Source organism: Vanacampus margaritifer, chromosome 16 (assembly GCF_051991255.1).
Source record: "Vanacampus margaritifer isolate UIUO_Vmar chromosome 16, RoL_Vmar_1.0, whole genome shotgun sequence".
In the NCBI taxonomy this organism is placed as follows: domain Eukaryota; kingdom Metazoa; phylum Chordata; class Actinopteri; order Syngnathiformes; family Syngnathidae; genus Vanacampus; species Vanacampus margaritifer.
The window spans coordinates 3,580,913-3,601,033 of record NC_135447.1 but is presented as its reverse complement, the minus strand read 5'-3'; the positions used below and the strand labels follow the sequence as shown (position 1 = coordinate 3,601,033).

The following is a 20,121-nucleotide window of genomic DNA, read 5'->3' as shown; positions in this document are numbered from 1 at the left end:
GTGCAAGGCACCAACGTAATCTACCGAAGTTCAGTGCAACACTATGACCCAGGACAAGACGGATGTCTTTTTGGTTTGTTTTTGGCCTTGGCGGAGGTCTGTTTGTGGTGTAAAAGAATAGAATGCAAGCTTAATCAGTTCTGTTAAGCTTTACAGTCGTAATTGATGACTTGTAGAAGGCGATCTGGACACTGCCTGGTGTAACGTGACCCGTATTGATCGTCTTTGCCGCGACTTCCTGCGCATTTGAGCTTGCAGACGTCCCCGCGGCAGGCCTTAAAAGCCCACAAACGCCCCCTCACTTGGGGCGGGGTATGGGGCAGCGTTGGCGAGGGGGGGGGGGGGGGCACCCCTCTAATAATGGTCTTAACTGACACCCCCAAGCCCTGCCGCTGACCCCCCTCTCAAGCTTATATTTCATGTCTCAAAGGCCACATTAGCTGGCGTCACGTCAGTCTATCAATCAGGATGCCGGCCTGCACGAGGCCGACTCGAGGCCATGACATCATCTGGCAAAGATCGCCCTCTTGTGGCATCCCCTCCCCCCCCTAAAAAAAAATATGATGCAATTTTCAGTCTGCTCTGTTTAATTATATTTCCCTGTATTCCTACTTTGAGATTCCAGCCACTACGCCCCCATGTGGCAGTCCGTCCATCACACCCACGCGCGCCTGCCACGGCACCGAATCCATCAACCTGTCCAAGTCTGGCTCATTAGCAGCCAGCGAAGCCTCTTCGCTATTCATTGCGGCTCCGACACAACAACCATCCAACGCTGATTGTCGAGCAGCACCCCCCCCCCCCCCCCCCAAAGCTAGTTTACTTTTACGACAGGAAATTTGGTATACCCAAAAAAAGGTGTCAAAATGCCATGCTTGAAAAGAAGTACACCATTTCGGAGTATGACCAAACGTCACCATGAAAGATTCAAAGTACTGTGACTTGGTTCCAAGGATTTATTATCAACTTTAATCCTATGCAGTACATGCAGGGATGTGATTTGACCAAAGTGAAATTATCTGAAAATTTAGCCGGGGTCTGGGGGCCACTGGGGGCCACCCAGCTAGGTCCAGGGCAGTGCCCTGGTGGGGGGACACGGGGTTTTCCGTGTTTTTAAGTACTTTCAATGCACTCACATGACAAAGAAATAGACAAAACAACAGCATAAATTTTCAATGTATATTGAACTATCCCATATAAAATGGCAGTTTTAGTCAACTCAAAATCAGTCACATTCAAAAACATTGGACTGCCTTTGCTTTTAAAAACTATCACTGAGAATATCATCATATCTAACTAATGTGATTACTAAGTTAACACATAAATAATGTTGAAGAGTTCAAATTTCAAGAACAAATAATTGTATCATGACCAAATGAAAAGTAACTCATATTAGAGCATACCACAAATGTCTTTGTTATAGCAGAAGATGTTATCTGTCGGAGTCATGTGCATAAACAATGAACTACTAAAAAAAAAAAAAATAATAATAATTTTTTTTTTTTTTGGGGGGGAGATAAAAAAAGCGGAATTCCGCGAATTAGCGGAAAAATCACATCCCTGTACATGTGAGATACAAAGTGTTGGAAAATAGCTGATAGTTGGTGCAGTCGAAAGATAGCTCGTGTGAAGATGCTCGGTAAGACACGAAGCACCTGAGAAGTGACGGTAACACCCGAAGAGGTGAAACAATTGTTTATGGAGGTGAACTAATGGAGCATTCCCAGAGTGTACATCCTGTTTACGTCTGGGCTGGCTTGCAATGTTTGTCTTTGCGCCCGTCATCTGATACTGTGGTTGCAGCCAATATTTCACAACGCATTATTTCATCTGACCTTAAGAAGCAGAGTGGTAGGAGTTCCACTCCAAGCAGCTAAATGGCAAACCCAGCCATTAAACATTTGATGGAGGATATGAGTCTGAAGGCATCGCTGCACTTGTCCATGTGGGGAGGTTATTCAAAAAATGGCTGACAGGGCCTGACTCCATCGTGGAGTGGACTTGAGTTTCATGGTTTTTGGTGAATAACCAAACTTTGCTAACATGCAAAAAAAAAAATTTTGAATTATGTCGCTTTAAAGCACAATGGTAAACTTCTTGTAAGTTTTCAGGAGAGTTCTTGTGATGTTTTTGTAGGTCGACTTATGTCAGGAAATCTTAATTAACCTTTTGCGACGGTGGCACAGACCAATTAAATACTGACTTCAAACAGGGCGAGCTGGCGGAAATCTACAGTATAGTTGATGACAGCGTAGCTCTTCGTCCAGTTTAGTTTGGCATTCTACAACTCTGGGGTAGGCTTTGAAGTGAAGTGATTTAAAACTCCAAAAAAAAAAAAAAAGTAGAATTTGATATTTTTCTTCTTTTGCAGCGACTTACCGGGACAAACTAGCCTTGCGTGTGGCAAAAGACCCGATTGCTAATATTAGCGCTGGTGTCCGTGCCCGCTGCAACATGTTTACATTAAGGCAGGGGGGTCAAGCATACGGTCCGCGGGCCGGATCAGGCCCGCCGAGGGGTTTAATCCGGCCCGCGAGATGATCTTGTAGGGTAAAAAAAAAAGTCGGACCAATTAATCTGACGGCTAACATCAAAACATAAATTTGCAATTTCACACGCAATCCTCAGATGAACAATGCAACTTGTACACAGAATTGACCTGGATGTCCTTATTTTACACACAACCTTAAGTTACGGTTTGTTGAAAAAATAAAAACATAGACCAACATAAATCAAACGTGCTGAATGCGACATACATTTGGATACTGGTAACAAAAACACATATAACATGGATTAACGTCCTATAACTTCATTAACTGTGCCACACAATGCATTCTGGGAACAATATGTATGCAAAACAGGTAGATATAACACGCCCGGCCGGAACTCATATGGGCCAACCCTAACCCTTATTTTTTGTAACAATATATTTATAATTGAGCCCCCTATTAAGGGCTGGCCTGCACATCTGTGTATAACTGCCAATTATTTTTAAGTGGTATATCATGATTTTACCGGTCCAGCCCACTTGGTAATATATTTTCCTCCAGGTGGCCCCTCAGCTAATATGAGTTTGACACCCCTGCATTAAGGTGACAGGATAAATTTGGAACTGATATTGAACAGATTTAAAAGTCGAAAAATCTAGAATATTTTATTTGCGGCAGTTAGCAACTGAGACCTTCTGTGAAAAGCGAAATTTCCTGAAAAACTGATCCTTCAAAAATGTTTATAATAGCCTATAGATGCCACAAAATGGTGGCAAAGCATTACAAGTGTCTAAATAAAACTCCATAACACACTTCAACATAGCTACTTAGCACCGAGATGCCACAAGATAGCGGAAAATAACTACTTTTGTCGAAATGAAACTCCTCAACTCACTTCAGCAAAGCTCCTTCACATCATGATGTCATCACAAGAATATGTCAAAGTAAAAAAAAAGAAGAAAAGATTACTGCTTTTGCCATGAGCATAAAAAGAGCAAATAGGTCAAATAAGGGAGGGCAGGTTTAAAAATAGAATAGGTTATTTTGCAAATGCAGAATCGCGAAAATGCGGGGTTCACTGTATTTCAATGTCTCACACACACACACATACACACGGTCAGAGTGAATGGGCATTACGACATGGCTTACTTTAGAGGACCACGGCTGCAAGCAGTTGGCATAGCAACGGACCAGGAAAGCCATCTCTCCAACTCAGGGGAGGAGGAGGGAAGTTCCCCCTCGTTCGACCAAAGATGGTGAAAAAAAAAAAAAGCAGGGACGAAGAAAAACCCCTCAAAAAAAAAAAAAAAACTCCAGATGGGATGGTACGCCCACAGAAATCCTCCCAAGATGATTTCAACTGGAAATTAAGGACAAGTAATCCTAGTTTAGAAGAGAGTTTTTCTCCAATGTGATGTCCAAGTGGAGTTGCCGGTTTTCCTTTTGGAATTTTCCCAGGAGAAACCCCCCACGGTCAAGTCAATTGGATCAGAGTGTCCCTTCCTCGCCGTCAAACTCGCGCCGCAACTCTGCCAGCCTGCCGGCAAGTCTCCATGGCCGGCTGCCGATCCCCCAACTTAAGGTACCCCCCCCTGCAACGCGGGGCTACGCCAAGTCCCCAGCCCCTTTCATGCCGGCATTCCGACGCTTTTTGGGGGGGTGGCGGGGGGTCTTTGAGACGCAAGCCGAGCCGAGGGTTAGGATGCTGTGCTGCCGTGTGCCGGGGTCGCTAATGAGCTAGCGGTGGAGGGAGGAGAGGGAATCCAGCTGAAAAAGAATGACATCACCTGTATAGCGAGCGAGCGAGGGATGGAGAGAGAGAGAGAGCGGGAGAGAGATAGGTAGGGAGGGAGGGGGGAACTGCATTAGATGGATTGGCTGGCCAGGAAAAGAAAAGGGAGCATCTTTATTGATCGGAAACATAAAGCTATCGAGTGTACTGGGGCAACAAACAAAAAAAGCCACTCCTCCTTTTGTGCATAAATTACAAAGAAGAAAAGAAGGGAGGGGGTGGTTATCCCACCCACCAACAGCCCCCTTTCCTGCCTTTTTGCTTGCACACATGCTGGCACAAAAAAATGGGATGATGATGAAATGGGCTACCCCTTATATAAACACTTCTTGCAAAACATGTTGGTCTTGCTTTTAGCATTAGCTCAGGCATTTTGCAGCAAACGGCTAATGTTAGCGTCAACGAGTGAGGCCATTTTATGAGAAGAAATGTGCTCGGTCACAACACGCACCGTGACGACAAAATGAGTTAACATTATTTTTTAGCATTAGTCCAAACGTGTGGTAAGCGCCATTGGCTAACCTTAGCATGAAGCTAAAAGCTAAGTTTGTGAGAAATAGTCGCGCACGCACAATGAAGCGAGTCACGTCACATCACTATGTTGTTAGCCTTATTTTTGCAGCATTAACATTAGTTCAGACATGTAGCAGGGAAGGTCGTCAGGCTAACATTAGCTTCAACTATTCAGTAACAAATTTTAGCATTGGCATAAGTCCAAACGTGAGAAGAAATGCGCTCATTAGTAATACAAGCATGCCAGTATGTTGTTAGCCATGTTTTTAGCATTAGCGAAAATTATGCATGGAGTGCCAGCAGTTAACACAAAGTGTCAAGCGTTCTCGTTTGGTTGGAGAAGACATTTTGGCTGAAACTAGTCATGAATATCATTAAAAACCTCATTGAATTGAGAAACTCTAGGTTTAAATATTTAAACATTTTCATTTTTCGTTCATTCTGTGCTTTTCTTGGGGGGGTGTTGAACACGGAATGCATCCCGTTTTTGGACAAGAAAAAATGAGCTGTGTGGAAGATGCAAAAAAAAAAGTCCGGAATATCCTACAAAGATACCGTTTGCACACAACTCATTCTTACTCCAGCATCTGCGCATCTCAATTTGCACTCCCTCCGCCCCTCCCCAGCGCCAGGGTATGACATCATCTTTTTTAGCGGGTGGCCAATGGGAGGCGAGCACATGGAGGCCTGCCTTCGGAGGAGCCAGTGTACACAAGAGAGGCAGAGCAGACGGAGGATGGAAATAGATGGAGGAGGGAAAAAAGATGAAGAGACAGAGATGCGTGTGTGTGTGTGTGGTGGGGGCGATGGGGGGTAAAAAATAGATCAGACTTTAAAAAAAAAAAAGGAGGGGAGAGGAGGAATTATGATCCTAATGTGCCACTCAAAAAAGGCAAACATTTACATTAGCTAATCCGATTATAATGCATGGACTGGATTAAAGGAAGCCAGGGGCCGCAATGTTTTAACCAAATAAATAACGTTCAATAAGCCGTGAGAGTTTGCAGAAGGTTGACAATTGAGGCCATTTTGAGACGATGACAAGAAACGTGTCGAATTTGGACCCATCTTCAGTCTAGGCTTACTTTCTTGAAAATAATAATTTGAACTACGCTAAATTAGCTAGCGCTGTGTGCTCATATCTGGATTGGATGCACAAACTTGGAAAGGGCACGTCGCGGTTCTGCCGATGATCGATTTCATTGCCATGATGAACATCTTTTTATCCTTTTGTGATGCACTCGTCGCCTCATGCGACACGCGCACAAACACACACAGAGAGTTACAGGAAATGTTTCCTGTGCGACGCGCATCCGGTTGCGAGGTGCAGTCGGCGCCCACAAAACACGTCGCCTTTTCTTCCTCTGTCCTATTTTTGCGTTCACAACACCAAATACTTGTGACGCGCTTTCACAAAAGTTGTCTGGAGCCCAAAACGGTGCCGTGTCGATTAGGCCTTTTTTGTGTTACTTTTGAAGAAACGATGGAAACAAAAATTATTCCCAGAGTACAGAGGCGTGGAACTGTCAATATGGAGTCAACTTTTTGGACTTGCAATTACGTTTGAACGTATTTAAATATGCATGTGCAAGTAATACCCCGTGGCATTATGGGGAAAATATGCCATGTTTGTAGCATTTCGCCATCAAGTACGTTCAAACATATTTGCAAGGATGTTTGAACATATTTGTGGATATAAACGCAAACTCGTCAGTCCAAAATGTTTACTCCACATTGACAGTTCCACGCTTCCGTACCAGAGCAAACAGAACATCTGGGTGGAAACAAGAAAAATGCCATAAAGTATTCTACTTGTTCTATTCTATTGTTAGGGCTGCTCCATTATGACAAAAATATTAATCACAAATATTTTTGGTAATAATTGAAATCACAATTAGAATGATGAGCATTTATTTTTTGGTACAAAACAAGGAAATTTTTAAATGTAAATAAAATTATTTTAAACACTAATTATGCAAGTTCCTTTTGGATGAAACAAAATTTATTAAATTAGTTATTTTAAAATGTAAAAAAAGGTGCAAATGTATAAATGTAATATGTTCATAATTAAAATTTTGTATTATAATCCTTTTTTTGCTGATTATGCTGATTTTTGTAATTGTGGCATGTAACAATTGAAATAATTGAATTTCGATTAACAGCACAGTCCTACTCTATTCTCTTAAGGGTTACAGTAGAGATTGTCTGCATCTTAAGTTTGACTTGCTGCGTCTCAACCACAGGCACGACATGCCACAGTATGGGGGAATCTTTGGCCTTTAAAGTGAAAATATATTCAATTGGCAGCAATAAGTCACTCATTTTTCCCGCAAATCGCAATGGAGGGGATTTTGTAAAAGCATTTGTTACGTCAGAAAAAAAAAAGCACATAAACACGCCATCGGATGTTGCGCGTTTGTAGCGTGTCATGTAGCGCAAGGCAGGAATTCCTGCCATTTAAAGCGAGCCCTTCCCTTCCTGCAGTCGGCAACAAAAACAACATAAAAAAAATGTATCCCTGGCTCCCGATCGCCATAAACCAGGTGGAGGTCCTTTTAAAAAACGGGAAGCTGAAGGATTAGCAAGCAGAGCAGAAAGGAGGAGGGTGGAGGGAAGATGGAGCGCGAGTTCAGCCAGGTTGTCATCTCAGTGCTGCTGATGTCATCCCTAAAATTAGCAGCAGCAACCCGCCGTACTGTACAGCCGAAAGACACTCGGCCTAGCAATGCAACGACATATATTTCTAATGTGCTCTGGAGGACTAGCAGAGGAACCAACATTTTGCGGCGTGCTCTTCAACTATTGAGTCGGATGTTCAAAAGTCATCTTGTGTTGGAGTTAAGAAACATGGTATAGATTTTGTCCCAAAGATGAGTCTAGAATTCTTCAACCAGATCCAGAGCCAGAGCCAGCCAGGATTCCCTTTTCCATCTCGGTCACCTTGGTCTCAACTGTCAGGCTTTCTTTTTTTTTTTCACCCTCAATCGTTTTTCTTATCCTGCTTTTGCTTTTCCATCATTTCTGCGTTTGCGCTAAACCCTTCAGTTTGTCCTTCAAGGCGACCTACTGCTTCCTTGCTTCTTTACACAGACGAGCCAAAACGAGACAATGATAGGAGGAAGTCAGAACACGGACAACATTGATGGGCAAAAGGTCGGAAAGATGAAATAAGAAAATAACAAGCCAAAACGGGAAAAAGAGAGAAAAATGGAAGACTTAAAAAATGAAACGGATTGGCCAAAAGTTGAAATTGAAAAATAGCTAATGTTTCCTTGTCTTTGCAATTGCGCTCGCCCCTGTTTTTATTACTAGCGCAAGGGGTTTCCTTGACAATTCTCTCTTATTACCCTGCTCTCCGATTCTCCCGCAGGTCCTGCGCCGAGATCCTTCAGGGGCTCGTCTGACTAAAACCAAAGATGAGCGACGGAATGGACTGGCCCCAAAGGCTTTTCAAAAAAAGTCAGAGAGGTCCAGGATATTGCTTTTTTTTTATTTTTTATTTTTTTTTTATAAATAAGCCTCCAACCATCTGTAATAAAAACAGTAATGTGGTGGTAAACCGGGGTCCGTCATGTAAACCTTCCTGCAGGTGACTTTAACTCATTCACTGCCATTGACGGCTATAGACGTCAAAAATTCATTTGAACTATTTCTATTAGTTTCACCCCCCACACACACACTTTTGTTAACAAGAGGATGAAAACCTAGATTTTTTTTTTTTGTACATTCGTGAGTTAACTATTAAAGTTATGCGATTAATTACAATAAAAAAAAAATTAATCGTCTGACACCCCTAATTTTTTATAATTTTTTCTTCTTTTTTTTATTAGGGGCATCAGGCGATTAAAATTTTTAATTGTAATTAATCACATGACAAATTTGATATCTGTTCTAAATGTACAGTAAAAAAAAAAAGTTTTAAGTTTTCATACTCTTCTATAAAAAATGTGAAACTACTAAATATTTCAAATGAAATTTTGACGTCTATAGCCGTCAATGGCAGTGAATGAGTTAAAACCCTGAAGGTTAGCGGATGACGCAGAGGTTGTTGAGTCACACGGACGCATCATAAACATATTCTCAAGTATAATTGCGTGAGTTCTAGGTAACCCGAATCTTGACAAAAATAATTGTTGAAGAGAAGTCCTAAAATAAAATTTAAAAAAGATTTGACAACCAAAGATTCCAAAATGTCAAAGAAGTTGATAAGATTCATTTGTTTGAATGTTAGACAACCACTTTTTTTTTTTTTTACCAATTCCTGTAGTACTTCTGATAAACAGTATAAAATTTCATTCAACACAATGACCCCAAAAAAATTGTTTCTTTCTGACGCAGATGATGATTGGCTGATGTGTCAAACAGCCGCAGTATAGCGCCAACTACTGATGAGGAGGACTTTTTTTTTTGCCTTAGGTATCAGTGACTAGTATCAGCAGCCTCCTATTTTATTTGTTATTTATTTATTTGACTACCTTTCAGGCAGCACATTTGGGCAAATTAAATGCAGTGTGTGTCAGCAAATTATTTATTTATTTCTAGGGGTCATGAATACGACTGAAGTTATGGGGTGTTGGGGACCCAATTTTTCAAGCCAAATGAGAAAATGACGACTGAAACGAAAAGATGACGAGCCAAAATGAGAAAAATAACCGATCGCCTTTTGACAAAAGTTCTCTCGACTTCTGCCAACCTGGTCTAGCGTCGAGGTGCTGGTGATGTAGAAAACCCTTGAGGGGTTGAGGAAATTCAGACATTTTGCCTTGTGACACAGGAAGCGAGCAAACCGCACAAGCGCGACCGTGAGAGATGGTTCGAACCACAAAAAAAAAAAAAGAAAGTACATCCAATTCCGCATTGGCTGTTTCAAAGCCCGCCCGACTTCCTATCAGATTAACGACCCCGGGAATGAAGACCCCCTTTCAAGCTTGTTTTTCCCCCCCGCAGGCAAGCGAGCTGATGGCTTCATCCATCTGGCTTTGGCTCGCTCGCTCTATTGAACGCCGTAACCCGGTAAGGTCCCCGGTGCCTTAATAAAGTCCGCGCCTGTGTGTTAAACTCAAGCGAGTGAAGCTAATGCGAGAGTTGGAAAAGGCGGGTGGTCGTCACTCGCTGGAAATGAAGTGATAAGCGTGCGGATTTTGGAAACGACGGGCCAAAAATGAGAAAATGGTGGGCCAAAGCCAGAAAATGATGGGCTACAGCTACAAAATGACAAAAAGGACATACAAAAAAAACTGAACACTGGTCAAAACCGCTGATTCAATATTCAGCACAACAAAGCCCTGCGATCATAATCAAACTCGTCATCACCAAAATTCTTAACAAAGACGGGTTATTTATTGATTTATCAAACTCATCAAGCCATGTGGCATTTTTTTTTTTTTAAAGTGTCCATAAGACGCCAAGAAACAAGCACAACCCTGCGCGTGTTGTTATGTTATGTTATGTTATGACAGAGTCATTAGTGACCATAACAGGAAGACCACCGGCACTCCCTGCCTACTGTGGGGTAGGGGTGGAGTGGGGGGGGTTGAGATCTGGTTTCTGGATCAATATTGATCGATCATTAAGCACGGTCATGGTGGAAAATGAAAAATGATAACGGGGCGACAAGGATATACTTTAGAGACGACATTCCGTAAACAGATTTAGAGAGAGAATAAAAAAAAACTGGAAAAGAGTTCCCGCCTCCAGTTCTTAGATTCAAGCCTGGAAAAGATCAATTCAAGCCTGAAAGGCAAAACATTGGCTAAAGCGATTCATAGATTGAAAAGGTGACATTCCCCGCTGCCATTCATGGCCTGAGCATCTCCATTGAGTGCAGGGCAGAAGCATTAAGGCCGACGGCACGCACAGCTAATGGATCGCTGATGTTATTATGTCTCAATAACAACATCCTGTGTCTTTATCCTCCGCGGCGTCTACAATACATTCAGAATCTGTGTACTGTACAATTCATAAATATATTCAGTACACAGCCAACATTAGACTGTAAACAAAGGGCAACCATTTTACGATGAGCACCCCCTACAAAACCAAAAAGTCACAAATGGGGACCTCTTTAAAGCCTTTTTCCAGCATGCATCTGTTCATTGTAACGACAGCGCCCGCTTGTCTGTGCCACACACAGTGCTTTCCTAACAAACAGGTGTACACGCACACACACACACACACACAAATAAAAGTGGAACCTCTAAAGTAGCACAAAACAGGATTTCAAACATCGCCTGTACAGTTCATTAACGTTTCATGATGACCACATTTTGACCCAGTAATGGATTACTTCTATTTTCGTTATTTCCCATTGGGGGGGAAAAAAATAAGAAACCCAGGAAATTTGATGTTGACGTACACTGCGCTCACCTTGAAAAGTTCCACAGTACTTAAGAATGTCATGAATAAATTCAAGGTCCTACCTGGTTGTTGACGTAATCCTGCAGGGGGAAAAAAAGAAACACATTTTAAGAGCCACACTTGATGCCATAATATTTTTATAAACCCACACGAGCCCGAGTTCCGACTCGAACCCAGAACCTCATAACCGTGGGAGAGACGTGCTAAACACTACGACCCCGTGATGCCCCGCTTCTTGATTTAAAAGTCTGATTCTGGGCGGGCTCATTTGCCAGAGACAGACCTCAAACCAGGCCAATTTTTATAACCTTGATATCACAGCGAGGTGGCACGGGCGGGAATTTTTTTTTGCATTTTTGGAAAAACCTCTGAGTAATTCTCAGCAATGTGTGTGCGTGCGCGTGTGTGGTGGGTGGCGATTACGCGAGCCACTAACTGACATGACACACTGATGCTATCAGTGGGAGGGAAACTTGTACACGCCTCACGCAAAAAAGCAATATAATTTTTTCCGTCTAATGAATTGTCGCTTCCTTTGCAAAATATTGTTAAATAGAAAATAGATTGATGGAAATATTGTATAAAAATAAAAATGTCGATCGTGATAATTAGAATTATATTTCTCAACAAAAATCTTGATTGTTTAATCACTATCGTAGATATTTGTATCGATTACCGCTGTCTCAATCATAGCTTTGTCACCTTTAGCATTAGCATTTAGCCTGGGTCCTACCTTGTATCCGGCAGGTTCTTGGCCGTCCGTGATCAGCTCCCGCTCGCCCTTGGGGTTGATCCTGCGGAAGCGCCGGCGGGAGCGTCGCTGCGCGCCGTCCCGGTGCAGGAAGCCGTCGTCGCCCTCGCCGCCGTTGTCCACCTGCAACACACAGCAGGCACCCTCCTCAGAACGCAGAACCGACTGATCCGGCGCCACTTCAGAACGGCTTCGCTGGAGAACTTTGCACTTCTCGATGTCCGTGGCCGAATTATGAGGCGAGGGATCCGAGTTCTGTTTGGTGAACTTGACTTTTGCCGTCTTATAATCCACATCGTGGTCCTCATCCTTTCCCGGCGCTTCGGCGGGCTCCTGGTTGAAGATCCAGTTCTTCCAGAGTGCCGACAGCCGATTCCAGCGCAGCCCACTCATCCGGACCACAGGCGGTAAAAAATAAATAAATCCAAAACTTTCAGGAAAAAAAATCCTTTCTTTACATCCGAGTTGCGTCCGCTCGACACGTTGCCGAGGCTGCGAGTGGCTCACATGCTTGAGGCCCAGGCCGCTTCCTCCAGGAAACGACGCAAACGTCCTTCTCACGAGGCGTAACAACAAGAAGAAAAAGAAGAAGAAAAAAAAAAAAGCAGATTCCGCAGATACTGAAAAAACTTCCCAGCAGAGTTTTTGTGTTGGCTGTTGTCGCAGCAGGAATGTGTTTTCTTGCCCTGTTGCGTCACTCAATGGTGTCATTGTGTCACCACGCGAGCGGAATTTCAAATACGCGGCGCTTAAATGTTGTTTTTGTTCCCTTTTCAGGAATAAGTCGCTTATTTTGTTTTGACAGCTTTTTGGGGAATCATTTGGGAATTGGTAGTAGCAATTTTTTCTATATTTGTTTTTATATATCTATTTTGTATTATGGTTATTTTTGTTTGTATTCTACTTTTTAATATTGTATCATTGCTATATTTATTATTTACATCATCTTGTTTTATTTTCTTTATATAGTTGTTTTTTTTTCATTATAATTTGGCTAAGTATAGAGCCCCTCAAGTGGTATAAAATGAAATACTAGAAGCTTTTTCTGATCAGAAATGTTCTGTCCTAATGAGAAACTTATTTTTTTTGTCCCCATGACACTTAAGGGGCTAATTGTAATTTAATACAATTGCTTTTTTTTTTTACGTTTCAAAATGATTACTATTATTTTATAAATCCTACTATAATAATATTATCATTGTCTATACTGTAGTTTTTAATCTTTTATCATAATTATACATTGCTATATATGTTATTATAATAATATTCTGTATATATTTTATTAGCTTTTGCTATAGTATATTTATTATTTTAGATATTTTATTTATCATGATTTTATCAAAAATGATTTTATTATCATTTTAAATTTGAACTATAGATTTTTTTTTGTGCAATATTATTTAGGCTATTAACAAAGCTTTTAAATCCACAACCACATTATTCGAATGACGATCAACGATTTTTGTGGCGAACATACTGAAAGAATCCACCATAAAAGATATGCGCAATAATGGCTTTGCTCGGCTATAAAAGTAAATGCGCAAAAAAAAAAAAAAAAAAAAAAAGGCTCCAGTGTGTCGCTTTAATGAGCCTCATGGGACACACTGTAGATAAAGCGCACGACACAAACACACACTCGCACACAAGACACACACTTGTGTTAAATGTGACCGGACAATAATCCTTCTCTCTCGCTGCCCAGGACAGAACGACGCGTCATGTGACCATCGGCACGGCTGCAATGTGACCACACTTCCTGTTGCCTCATAGAATGCATTTGTGTGTATGTGTGTAAGTGTGTGTGTGTGAAACTCGTGTCACAACTAAGCATGACATGCACGCGCGCACACACACAAACGGAGGCACTTGCCGGTGAATGTCACCCTACTTTACCGCTATAACTGGACTATTCCCCATGTTGCTAATTAGCCAATTGGCAGTTTTTCGGTACGACATGCTAGCTTGCGCATTGACTAGCCAAAGAATAGAGAGAAAATGGTTGAATTCATGTTTTGCATAATTAAGGGTTAACTTTACGGGGCAACGTTACAAAACGTGCGCTACAAAGTTATGTGACAGTCACGTAGCTAACTTGTGCAGCTTTTAACGTTAATTTAACGTGGCAATGTTGCACTAGAAAGCTAGCTAGCATAATTATGCTACAGAATTATGTGTCCGCTATGCAGCTAATTTACACTGCATGCTACAAAGTTAGGCTACAAAATTACACAGCAAAGTTATCTAACAGTTACGTTACAAGTTAGGCTAGAAGTTTTTGAAGTTTTGAACTTCCTTCTCGTAAAAGAAGAAGAGAAAAAAAATAAGACCTTATTTCTTCATGAGATTTTATCTTTTACAGATAGGGCAGGAATGTTTCAGGGTTGCTGTTTTTCAACAAGGAAGTGAATAAAGTAAACGTGACTGATCTGATCTGGGATCAGCATCTCTGGGAGGAATTTCGCTCACGTTAGAGTTGTCTGGAATGCAGACCAAGAAGAAAGAAAGAGACAGAAGGGAGTCAAAAGAGTTACTGCGTCTTACCACGATCATTTCTGATGGCTCCAACGTGATGCATTCACAGCCTCGCCGGCCTCCCAGCTGCTTGCCGAAACTAAAGATGACAAACACATGAACACTAAGTGTGAACATGAGAGGCAAAACACAGCTGGAGACCGCATTTGCCAACCTTTACTTCCGCGCAACAAAACGTAAAAATACATCTAATGGACTAAATAAAGTATTGGGACATCTACAGGCACGAGTTTTTTTTGGGGAAAAATACTGTAAAAAAAAAACAAAACATTTTTTCCCAAAAATATTAGAGATTACTGATTAAGATTACTGTTTGAAAAAAAAATTACTTTTTAAAAAATTACTCAAACTTTTACTGCCAAAAACGTTAAATAACGTTTACTAAAATCCAAATGAGTGCCGCCAAAAACGTTAATTGACGTTTACTACGTTTTTTTCCCCCTGCCTGGTCAATGGGCTTGTGAAATCAAAAACACCCACTAACTATGGCCAGCAGATGGCAGCATTTTATCTCTTTTCAATGTTCTTTCGGTGTATGCAATTGCAGTGAAACAGATTGATATGATGTAATAGAATGTTTTCAAAGGATGACGTGAATGATCTTTCTCACGTTAAATCTAATTCACAGAGCGTCACTAAACAAAAAAATATTAGTGCCAAAGTCACTGTTGTGCAGAAAATGTATCTTTTCACAAAAAGCTTCTTTTCTCCTCGATTTTCGCTCAATGTCACTCACATTACTTATTTGCAAATAGTGATTTCTAAAGAACAAAATAAGGTAGAAACACTTTTACTAATGAAAGAATGGAACGCGATCTTTCATTTGGTACACATCATGTTTATGTAGTATAAGTACAACTTTTCATCATGAAAACAATGGATTTCTTGAAAAATGCAACAGGTTTTCTTTTTTTTTTTTTTAAATCCCATTTTATAATCGTGGGAGTTAAAAAAAAAATCCTTAAGTTTACTGATAACTTCTTTAAACGAAAAAAAATACCACTAATAAAAAAAACACTTATTACTTAATTCCAATAGATTACTTTACTATTTTACACATGCCAGAAAAAAGAAAAAAAAAAGTAATTTTCTTGTATACAAACAGTGTGTCCTTACTATATTACATCTCTGCTAGTATAAAATGCTGTTATGGGCAGAAAGTCGCCCACTCTTGTTCCAGCAGATGATCAGCAAACGTACGATTGTATGAAATGTTACTGAAGCGCTACGTGTTAGCAGTGTCCTCGTCGCGTTCGCACAATGCCACCTTTTGTCTGCTTTGTGTGATAAGAAAGGGGACGAAAGGGCGGAGGCAGGCGGGAACAGCTGAGCCCATGTGTGTTTGTCACATGGATTGGGTGCATGACGTCGGCCCGGGTTCAATCAGAGTGCGCGTGAGGTGACTGGAGAGCAACAATAAAACAAATTCATATCCTATTGTAATATTACATTAAAAAAAAAATAAAACAATGTGTAAGCAACCATAAGGTATCCAACCCCAGAACGTTAAGAGTTGCTCTACCTAGTGGGCAAGTTGAGAAATGACAGTGTATCTCAATAATGCAATAGTATCAGAGTCAAAAGGAAAATAACAACAAAAAAGTGTATTTGCCAAAAAGACTTTCTTGTAAGACGACTAATTTTATTTATCAACAAATTTGTTTTATTTTTTTTTCTAATTATTTTATTTTCCCTAAAAAATATATTTTTTTCCTTTTTACTTAAAAAAGTATTTTTTTAAATTATGATTCCCCCCAAAATAGGATTTATTCAAGTACTTTTGTGAATCCAACCCCCACCACCACCAAATAAGTATCTAAATTATTTTTCCTGGGGAAAAAAAAAATATTCTTAACATTTTATTACTTTTTTTATATCTAAAATATTTACATTCATTTTTTTTTTTTTTTTAATTCTAGCCAAAAATATGATTTGGGGTGGGGCATATATATCTCTCCTCCCTCCACCAACACTCCCCCCCAAAAAACTATACTCATTTGAAAAAGAATTTGACTTAATTTTATTCTCATATAGTAAGATTTGCCTTCACAAAAGACAACTTGTTCCTCCAAAAAGTAATTATTTATTCTTCAGAGTAAAGACTTGAATTGACTTAATTCTAGTAAGATAACCATTTTATTCTAGTTGCTTCTATTTTAATGAATCACTGCCCACATATTGCTGATTCAACAACAGTGGTTGGCCTCGCATAGCCAACCAAAAACATGCAACCTCATCATGGGAAAAGCCCTCAACAGCCTTTGATAAAACGGCAACTTTGTTGACATCTTAAATAAATTAAAAAAGGTATCCCTTGTCATTGTCTGCTTAAGATAATTATAAACACGCTGCTGGTTTTCCCGCCTCGCCAGCCACGACCGTTCATACGATTCCCTGCTAACAGACTGCGCGCACATGCGGCGCGGCCTTTGGCGATCTGGAGTGGCGACTCAGCATTTGTTTGAGGAAGCACGCGGGCGGCTGCTGTTAATTACGGACGTGTGCTGAGCCGCGGGGACGGCCGACTCCGTCTGATTACGAGCTGACACTTTTCCGCCCATCTTGTCTCCTTAAATAGTTCCACATTCCATCCTCTCCGCAGCTACCGGGAAACTGGACCTACACGCCGGCGATCCTCAATGTCGAGCTCAGACCTTGACCGAGTACAATATGACACTTGTTTTTTTTTTAATTGTTGACGCCAAGGTGGAGTATAGCGTGTGGACAATCAAAATTACATACAAGATTTTTTGGGGGGTGTAGTTTTGTGAGAAAAGCACCAAAGGATAGTTTGAACGTGCTACAAAAATGTTGTAAAATGTTGTAAATGCACATTTTTGTTTTCAGCAGGCCGCAAACTGATGCTAGGCTTGAATATGGCACGAGAACCATAGAAATCAATGGCAAACACACTTTTTTGCGATGTGTTGCGTGGAAAAAAATATACGAACCTGCTAGGAAATATTCAAATGATTCGTCTTTTATCATAGTCAAGTTCTTTGTATGTTTTCACCTGGCTACCGACCAACACTCCTAGCTTGGGTGTGACGCACTAAAAGTAGAATTTTTTTTTATTTTAATTTTTTTTAAGTACTACTTCTGCTAACTAGGGGTGTCAGGCAATCAAAAATTTTAATTGTAATTAATCGCATGACTTCAATAGTTAACTCAAGATCAATCACAAATGTTATATCTGTTCTAAATGTACAATAAAATTTACCCCCCCAAAAATTCTCAAGTTTCATACATAAACATAAGTGGAAAAAAAATTAAACTAATATAAATATGGCTGCATCTTTGAGTCAATGATACAGTAATTTCATAATAATTCATAAACTGGAGTTAAAATTAAAAAGATGTACTGTAAAAAAGAAAAAAAAAAGAAACTAGTGTGATATTGATTTGTGTTGGTAATTTTTCTGCCACTAGATGGCATAAATGCATTTGTAAGACGGTAACAGCTCAGTGCGTTTTTCTTTTCATATTAAGAGCTATCTAATGTTTAACATGAAGTAACTTGTGAAATTCTGCACATTTTAAAAATTGTAAAATACAACTTGACTTGACCCCAGTCTCCACAAATATATGCATTATTATTACATTCATTATTATTATTTTTACGTGGACTGCTGCGCTGTAACTGGAATTCCCCCACGACAGGCCTTCCAAGTAAGGGGCGGTCATTAATCGCACGTAAAAAAAAAAAAAATTGTGGTGTTAAAGCAACTTTTAATTAACTCTCCTACTGCTAACCTTTGTAACCTAAAACAGAGTTACACTCCAAGTCAGTTTGGAGAGCGTTTTGTCAAGTTTGATATTTCAGAACCCCCTGGTTGAGCGTGAACATTCCCAAAGGTGTCGTCTTCCCTACCTAACTGATGAGATGCGCATTCAAACTCAAGTAAAACCCTTCGCTAAAAGTTAGGATGACCACCCAGAAGCAACGCAAAGTCTACCCAGCGCCGTCTGCAGCCTGGCTGGGCTCGGGTACTTGTCGCCAAGCCCCTCCCCTCCTGGAGGTTAGGCCGGCTGGTGACAGATGTCTGCGCGCTCCAGCGAGGCGAGACTGTCGCAGCCCGCAGAGGTTGCCGGCCTGACGACTGACAGATTGCAGCGAACACATCCTACGGATTTTGTCCCATTGCTCTCGAACGTTGTATACTGAACAAAATGGACGGCGCTAAATTGCGAAAATCTTGAGTATTTGTTAGTGAGTGTGGGCAGATCTTGATGACTCACACAAGCAAATGTTTTTGGAAAATTTTGCATGAAAGCATGACATTTGAAAACAAGCATAGACCTTCAAAAAGCCTCAAGAAGCCATGCCTAAAAAAGACACAGTCAGCATTTTTGGTTTGAAGCAGCCATTTTAGGGCTACTTTTGCCATTTCAAAAGGGGCCTTGAAAGACAAACTCCCAACAGATTTTGTCCAATTCATACCAAATTGGGAACAATCTCACTTTTGGTCATTGCGTATGCAAACAAGTTTGATGAACTCAAACCTCTCAGAGTTCCCGAAACTGAAACAAGAGCCGCCATTTTTTCATCTCATTTGGAAAGTACCGAAAACTTCCAAAGAGCCAGCTGTCAAGTTTAATCAAATAGAACCTAACAGGAGGACACTAATCCGAATCCATCAATCCTCAATTTGTTCCTTCAATTACCGCCACCCGTTTAGGCGGCAAACAAGTCAGGCCGATGACATCCCCTCTTCAAACCCAGCTGGTATGCTAACGATTGTTGATATGACAACCTTAAAACGTTATCAGACAAATGTTGTCCTCCAAACCACTTTGCCTGTGTGGAAGAAAAGCGGCTCAAAGTGTCAAGATTTCAGCAGGTGATGATTTTCTGTGCCGCCACACATCTTTCAGAACCGCTTTTAAGTTTTACAAGTGTGGAGGTAGGAGACTGGGGGGGGGGGGTGTTGGGATTGTTGGGGGCTGACAGGTCCACTGACAGCTGCAGTGCCACGGGGCAATAAACCGTGACAGGCGGCGAGGAAGCCAGTGAACACCCCCCCCTCCTCCCCCTTCCACCACACACACACACACACACAAACAGAAACAGAGTGCAATAATGTTGAGAAAAAGGCAACTCTTGAAGATGTCAAGTAGTTTGGACGTCATTTTGAAAGTTCTCTGTGCTTGTCTTTTTTTACTCTGTGGGTTATTTCTAGTAGTAAAAGTCCTGCTTCATTTCTATTGTGCAAGGTGGCGGTTATGAATATCTGGCTTCAATAACAAATAAAAAATAAATTGATTTAAGTAATTACGAGGCTCGCATGTGGCTGTGGGTGATTGAGCTCAGTGTGTTTTCAGGTGGATCATTTCTAGTGTGGATTTTTATGGGCATCATGAATGACTGGCGAGAGATAGTGGATTGATCAAGCTGGCCGTAGACTTTTTGAGTCCTGCTCATTACTATTGTGCAAGGTGACGGGTATCATGTTGATTATTTCTCGCCGTCTGGTTGATTTCTACTGTGCAACGTCATGTTCTCGTCAAAAACAAGACTGCATGTGGCCATGTGTGCGTGCAGTGGACTTTTTTTTAATTGCACATTATTTCTAGTCATCCTGTTTCTTTCTATTGTACAAGGTGCCATTCAGTTGGTTTCTATTGTACAAAGTGATGGTTATCATAAATAACTGGCAAAGAATGGCCACATTTCAGACAATGCGTCA

General features: G+C 40.9%; 1 protein-coding gene across 9 annotated transcripts in view; it reads right to left on the bottom strand.

The window, feature by feature from the left end:
• rapgef6 (Rap guanine nucleotide exchange factor (GEF) 6) overlaps positions 1 to 20,121 on the bottom strand; it is a 67,721-nt gene that overhangs the window by 32,934 nt on the left and 14,666 nt on the right. For 8 of the 9 annotated variants that reach the window (XM_077546213.1, XM_077546219.1, XM_077546217.1 and 5 more), the window contains 3 exons: positions 14,444 to 14,513; positions 11,885 to 12,025; positions 11,214 to 11,231 (listed from right to left, as the gene is read on the bottom strand). In XM_077546213.1, the coding sequence (XP_077402339.1) occupies positions 11,214 to 11,231; positions 11,885 to 12,025; positions 14,444 to 14,513 (229 nt within the window). Of the gene's footprint in view, positions 1 to 3,638; positions 4,225 to 11,213; positions 11,232 to 11,884; positions 12,026 to 14,443; positions 14,514 to 20,121 lie in introns of those variants that run through there. The other variant, XM_077546222.1, reaches the window with a different exon arrangement.